Source organism: Balaenoptera acutorostrata, chromosome 11 (assembly GCF_949987535.1).
Source record: "Balaenoptera acutorostrata chromosome 11, mBalAcu1.1, whole genome shotgun sequence".
Lineage (NCBI taxonomy): Eukaryota > Metazoa > Chordata > Mammalia > Artiodactyla > Balaenopteridae > Balaenoptera > Balaenoptera acutorostrata.
The window spans coordinates 92,169,545-92,176,729 of record NC_080074.1 but is presented as its reverse complement, the minus strand read 5'-3'; the positions used below and the strand labels follow the sequence as shown (position 1 = coordinate 92,176,729).

The following is a 7,185-nucleotide window of genomic DNA, read 5'->3' as shown; positions in this document are numbered from 1 at the left end:
TACTCCCCCTCGGACTTTAATATTGTGAGCCCTGATGGAGTTTTATATTACTCATGGAATTATTTCATTTGCTAAGGAGAAACTTCATAACAATTGTTTGTATTTACTCAACATATTTCTTTCTTGCAAGCTCTTTTATTTCTAATTAAAGTGTTTTTTGTTTCCTTGTATGCTTTATCTAGGAAAATTCCTATCATCTTTTATAATATCATCTAGGAGATATTTGGAACAGAGTCAACCCTCTCAGTTACATAAAATAAAGAATGGCATATTGTTGGAAAACAGATCTAAATCCCAGTGAATCACATGAAAAGCAGCAAAAGCACCAAGAATTTCACTCTGTAAATCAACCTCTTTTTCCTAGCCATACCAGTCTGGGTTTTGATCATGTAGTAGATGAGATCAGTAATAAAATCCCACTCTATCAGAGAGAAATTGAAGAAAACACCATTTCTGTGCCCAGTGCACCACACTGGGACTCAAAAAGGCATTCATTAGATGAAGCAGACCAAATATCCTTGAATGAATTCACTTCTAAAAGCACAGAACTCTCCTGTCACCAAGTTAATAAAACAGGAGTAATTGGTTTTAGGCATTCCATGCTACCAAATCCTCAAAACATAAATAAAGAAAGCTTTTGGGGAAACCCCAGAGGAAAATACCATGGTGCTGATGATTACAGATTCAATATTTTACCTCCATCATCCACTAGTGTGGATGAAATTAATTCACGGAGTGAACTGGATAACTACCATATAGGATTTGAATGTAGCATTCCTCCTATATATCCATCCTTCTCAACTGACTTGATGCCAAAAGAAGAAAATAAAAGCAGTAGAAATATGAACATTGTGGAACCATCTCTGATGCTCTTCAAAGGTTCTTTTCTACCCAGGACCTGGGAAAGTACATGGCCAAAGAACAAAGAGGTATGTGTCATATATGTCAACTTAAAAATACGAATCTGAAAGAATCATTCAATAATGTGCTGGGTTAATTTGGTAATGAGAGTAACTAATCTTAATTAGGGGAATGTATTAATATTATTAATACTTTTGGGGAAAAAAAACCTTATTCACAAATTCCGTGTTCCTGAATAAATGATTTTTTCTAAAGAAAGAGAAAATTTTTTATAATATTTTTAAAGTTCTGGTTTCATCAAAACTAAATAAAATGTTATAGTATTTACATTTTGTTAGATAAAAATATCATAGTTGGAGGTTTAAATGATAGTATTTTCTATTCTTATTGTGTCGTTATGCACACATAGAAACATACATACATTTCATTACATTTATATTGTGAGTTATATTACCATGAATTAAAACTTCATATCATTATTGGTAGGAAAAATGTCCCTTTACTCAGAGGCTACTAAATTATACTGTTGGCAGGCAACTTCTTTTGGGAACATTCCAAGAGTAGGAAATTAAGTAATCATTGTGCAATTCATCCTGATGGTTTCATTAGTAGTTTTCCAATCATTTAGTAACCACAGAGGTTCTTGTATAATATTTGAACATTTCTCTGCTTATACGGAGTCTAAACACAAGTGAAACCAGAATTAAACAGTAAAATGATGAAACATTATTTCAGCTGTAATTTACAGGGTTAGACAAGAGGATTTTTCATTTATTCGACAACTATTTATCATATTCTTAAACTATATATGATTAGGCATAACAAATGCAAAGAAGAAAACGCATAATACCTGATTTCAGCAATAGCATATTGCTTAAATTAACCTGTAAACCAATAATGGCAACACAGTAAAATAATAGAGAGGATGAGTTCATAAGAGAAGAAACAACTAATTGTGTCTGAGGCACTTGCAGAAGAGGTAATACCTCAAATAATCTGAATTAAAAGTGCATGAATTTTAGGAACCTTTACTTCTGATCATGACAATGTAACAAGTACTAAAGTTTCCCTTACCACTGAAAACAACTATGAAATTAGACAAAATATATGAAGCAAATGATTTCAGGATTGAACAACAGCCAGTATAGACATCAATCCTTAAGAGAAGGGAAACACCAAAGTGTTGTTATGATCATCCTGGTGTCTTCAGGGCTCTTTCCTGCTGCTAGGCAGACTAGTGGAGCCCAATTTGAGCAGCAGTATCACTAAACTGAGGAGGCAGAGACTGCAGTTCCGGGCTGCAAAGGAAGCTGTAATTCGTAGGGCAGACCGCAGAAGGAACTATGCAATGCGTGGGGGTCAGGAGTCTATGCGAGATTTACTGCAGATTGTTGGCCAAGAGGTTGTGTTCACCACACACAAGTAGAAGTTACGCAGTGCCAAAGTCCTGACCCAGCGAGAGAAGACACTGAGCTGAGAACTTCAGGCATTCATTTGAGATCACACAAAGCTATCTCTTAAGAGTAAAAATTGTGCTCTAAAGTAAATGTTCTACCTATTAACTTACATGTGGCCCCACAGAAAAATAAAATCGAGGCTGACAAGACCAAAACGATCTTAACTGCCTGCCTACCAGAGAAAAATTGCACTTTGTAAAAACAATTCCTAATGTGTCATCTACAATATCCAACATTTAATAACAAACGCACAGATGCATAAAGAACAGGGAATTCTGAACCATAATCAAGAAAATAACCCAGTGAATAGAGATTCTGTGATAGAACAGATGTTGGAATTAACAGATGGGGACTTTAAGGAGATTATTAAAAGGATGTTCAGGAAGATGAAGTAAAGATGAACATAATGAGTAGACAAATGAGGAATCTCAGAAGGAAATTAGAAATTATGAAAAAACAAACAAAGACTAATGGAAAATTTAGTAATATAAATATATTATCTGTAGTTAAAAAGTCACTGGGTGTGCTTAAAAACAGATATAAGATGACAGGGGAAAAACAGTACTTGAAAGAAAAAGAATAGGGCTTCCCTGGTGGCGCAGTGATTAAGAATCCACCTGCCAATGCAGGGGACACAGGTTCAAGCCCTGGTCTGGGAAGATCCCACATGCCACGGAACAACTAAACCCATGTGCCACAACTACTGAGCCTATGCGCCACAACTACTGAAGTCCGCGCACCTAGAGCCCGTGCTCCACAAGAGAAGCCACCGCAATGAGAAGCCCACACACTGCAATGAAGAGTAGCCCCCGCTCGCCACAACTAGAGACAGCATTTCATTGTCAGAGTTGTTGTATATGTTAACAAAAGATAAAAGACAACATGAGAATAGAAGATGAAGGGAGGGTAAATGTTATCTGCTATTGGAAATTCTTAAATTTTAAATGCAGTGGCACAATATTAACTCTAAGTAAACTGTGAAATATTTACGATGCATATTTTAAGTTCTAAGCTAGTATAATCACTAAAAATATAGTACAAAGAAGAAAAACTAAAAATCCAACAGAGAAATTAAATAAAACGGGATAAAAAAATCAAACTGCAAAAATCAGGGAAGGAGAAATAGAAGAACAAAATAAAACAGAAGAAACAACTAGAAGCACATATGAACATGGCAGTCTTAAATCTAACAATACCCATAAATATACTAAATATATTCCAAATAAAAGGGAGAAATTGACAAACTAGATAAAAAAGAAAGGCTTTATTTTTTACAAGAGTCAAATTTGAAAAACAAAGGCACAGACAGGTTGAAAGTTTAAAAAAAGTAAAAATATTTAACATTCAACCAGCAAAACAAATCTGTGTGTGGTTATTAATATCAGAAAATGAAGCTTAAGGCAGGGTATTATTAGAGAAAGAAAAGGGTCATTTCATAATAATAAAACAGTCAATCAGGAAGACTTAATAAATTTAAATGTAGATGTACCTAATAATGGCTCCAAAATACATAAAGCAAAATTATTTCTTTAACTGAGCCGTTTATTCACAAGAAGTGAAGCACATGTCCAAAACACACTTGTATATGAAAATTAATAGTTTTCTTTACAATACCCCAAAACTACAAACAACACAACTGTTTATCAACAGGAAGACGGATAAACAAACTATGGAATATTCATGCAATAGAATACTACTAATAGGCAATAAAAAAAGATGAACTATTGATACATATGACAACATAAATTTTAAAACATGTATCATTTAAATGAAAGAAGCCAGGAGCTTCCCTGGTGGCGCAGTGGTCCAATGCAGGGGACACAGGTTCAAGCTCTGGTCTGGGAAGATCCCACGTGCCGTGGAGCAGCTGGGCCCGTGAGCCACAATTACTGAGCCTGCACATCTGGAGCCTGTGCTCCGCAACAAGAGAGGCCGCGATAGTGAGAGGCCCGCGCACTGCGATGAAGAGTGGCCCCCGCTTGCCACAACTAGAGAAAGCCCTCGCACAGAAACGAAGACCCAACAAAGCCATAAAATAAATTTAAAAAAAATAAAATAAAATAAATGAAAGAAGCCAGAAACAAAAGAGCACATTCATTAATCTATGGTGATAGAAATCTGAATTAACAGTTACCAAATAGATGTTCAGATTGACAGAAGGAGATATGGGGGAACTTTATAAAGTGATAGAAATGTTCTATATTTTTTGATTGGATATTAATATTCACAGTGGCATATATTCCTCAAAACTCAAATTATATATTTAAAATTTATGTATTTTTCCATATGTATTGCTTCAGTAAATTTTTTAAAAATAAAATTAAAAACATAATGGCTTTTTAAAACAAAATAAAAATTTTAGAATTGTATTAATCTTTTCTCCACACCAAGCTATTTTAATTTAACAGTTTTTATTTTAAGCTGACAGGTTGTTCCATTCAGCTGGTTGAAATACCTGAGGGCAGTAATAGAAGTCTGGCCTCCTTTTGCAACAAAGTAAAAAAGTAAGTGTTGCTATTCCATTAAACTTAGAAATTTCTGTACCTGCATAAATTTGTCTATTTTAACATAGCTGAACTGATTAATCTTGCATATAAAATGTTAAAGCTCTATAATTTTTTAACATAGTTAGAAGTATAAAGTTATGACAAATTAGTTCTTAATCAACTTCTGGTATTGCTTTTGTTGTTTATAGTCAAATAAATTTTTCCCCTGAAAATTTGGCTACAAACGAATGTTTTATAATTTCAGTCTTGCCCTTGCTGTTTGTTGATAGCTTAGTTTGCAGTGAATTAATTTCTCATTTAATGGCACATAAGTGACTGACTTATTTGGCTCTGTCCCAAATTAGCATAGATTTATCCTTCTTACCTGGGATATACTATTTAGAATGATGAGAGTACCTTCTGCTTAATAACTCAATCTTCCCCTGAATGGACTGCAAGAATGTTGAACAAGGGCATGGGTGTTTGTCCACTGAAAAACAAATTTGATCACAAGGGGATCCCAGATCCCAGATCCGCTTTTTGCTAATCTAAAAAAAGAACTTATAAAGGTAGATGCCTCTTTTTTAAAGACCAATCTCTTATTATCAATTAAAATTTATATAATGCCATCTCTTCTATTGGTAAGATTCCTGAAAATTTTGAAAAATTAATGCACTTACATTTTAGTTATCTTGATTTTTATCCTTTTTTGGCTGTTTTAAATATAATAAATATACATATAAATAAACATTAGCTTATTTATCAGCTATAGCAGCGGCCTGCTAAAGAATCATTTGGGATTAAAGATTTGAATCATTTATTTAATCACTACCTTAAAAGGCTATCTGAATGCCTAATAACTAGTCAATGCATGACAGATATTCAAATGAAGAACAAGCAAGCAAACAAAAAAGCAAAGTCAAGTTAAAAAACTTGTCACCATATTGGAAGAACCGAAAGGCACACATACAAAATACAAAACAAAGCAGTTCAAATCCATGAACCTATATTCAATCTTTAATTAATTTCTTGCTCCAGTTCACAGAAGAATATTTTAAATGGCACTTTGGATTCCTAATTAGGATCTTTACAGATATAAATATTGATTCTGTCAGGAATGAGCTACCCACTGTAACAACCTGACAAGCATTGCCAGGAACTTGACACTTTAAATCTAAGATGTGATAATTTCTACCCTCTAAGTGTAAGAAATAGCTCTCTCAATATCACAAGGTAATACCTGGTATAGCTCCATCAAAAAACACTTATTATTAGTCTCTCCCATCACTTTTTTTTTTCAAGAGAATGTAATATTCTTTGATGAAATCTTCTTGTGAATGCAATAGTGACATGAAAATATTTTATGTGATGGTTTGTCAGTAGCTCATGGTACATTTTAAAATTCTTAAATGGAATTTTTTTCCAATGGTTTCTTTCAAAGTAACCATGAGTACTAAAAAAGGCAACCAAACAACAATAAACTTTAAAGTAGTAAAAAGAAGATAAGGGTTATATTTACACATGTTTTTGGTTTTCTATAATTTTTGTTGACAAATACTCATATAAAGATAATTAAATTTATATATGCATAATTATTTTGTACACAAACACACTATTCACTCAATAGCAAATATTTTTGAGGACCTAATATGTGCTAGGTGCTATCCAAAGCTCTTAATTCAAAAGAAGACAGAACTGAATTTGAAAGCCAAGTTTCTTAAGAGGGTCTCCAAAATTTCTGGAAAGCCATATAGAATGGATTTATATATCCAATTTCATCAGTGTTTTTTTCCCTAACATTTAAATAACCTTACCTAATTCCCGCCATACACCCTTAAAGAGGCTCTCTAATTTGTGGGATTTGGTTTCTTGTTGGGACATACTTTTAAGGAACATCTCTCAAGAAATATGTCATATTTTTACTAAAAATACAGTAAAATGTCATAGCACATGAAAAAAGTTTTTGGCCCACAGTAGATGCTCAGCGAAGGTTTAAGAAAGAATGAGTCATGAATTTACATTTTAAATTTAACTCTCCAAAATGGTAGAAGGTTAAATCATGTATGTATACATTGAGTAGTACCTTATCATATGATTGAATGCTAGATCATAAAGCTCCTCAATTCAGAACTGGAGTCCAAACTTTTGTTGTAGGGTATAACAAGGAAGAGTGGCGCATACCTTTATCCTAAGCAATGGTTCTTGAACTGCAGTTCTGGAGCAGCAGTAGTATTGGCTTATCTGGAAAACTGCTAAAAATTGGGGGGGGGGGCGGGGGAATCCTCCACATATCTACTGAATCAAAAACTTTGGGGATGGAACCCAGAAAAAAAGGTGATTTTGATACATGCCAGACCCATTGGGTGAATACACACTTTTCC

At 33.8% G+C, this 7,185-nt stretch overlaps 1 protein-coding gene across 1 annotated transcript in view; it reads left to right on the top strand.

The window, feature by feature from the left end:
• The first annotated feature begins 263 nt into the window (after nucleotides 1-263).
• The window catches only part of PIK3C2G (phosphatidylinositol-4-phosphate 3-kinase catalytic subunit type 2 gamma), a 361,656-nt gene continuing 354,734 nt past the window's right edge, over nucleotides 264-7,185 (top strand). The window contains exons 1-2 of the mRNA XM_007194812.2: nucleotides 264-929; nucleotides 4,740-4,822. Coding sequence (XP_007194874.2) covers nucleotides 264-929; nucleotides 4,740-4,822 — 749 coding nt within the window. The remainder of the gene's footprint in view (nucleotides 930-4,739; nucleotides 4,823-7,185) is intronic.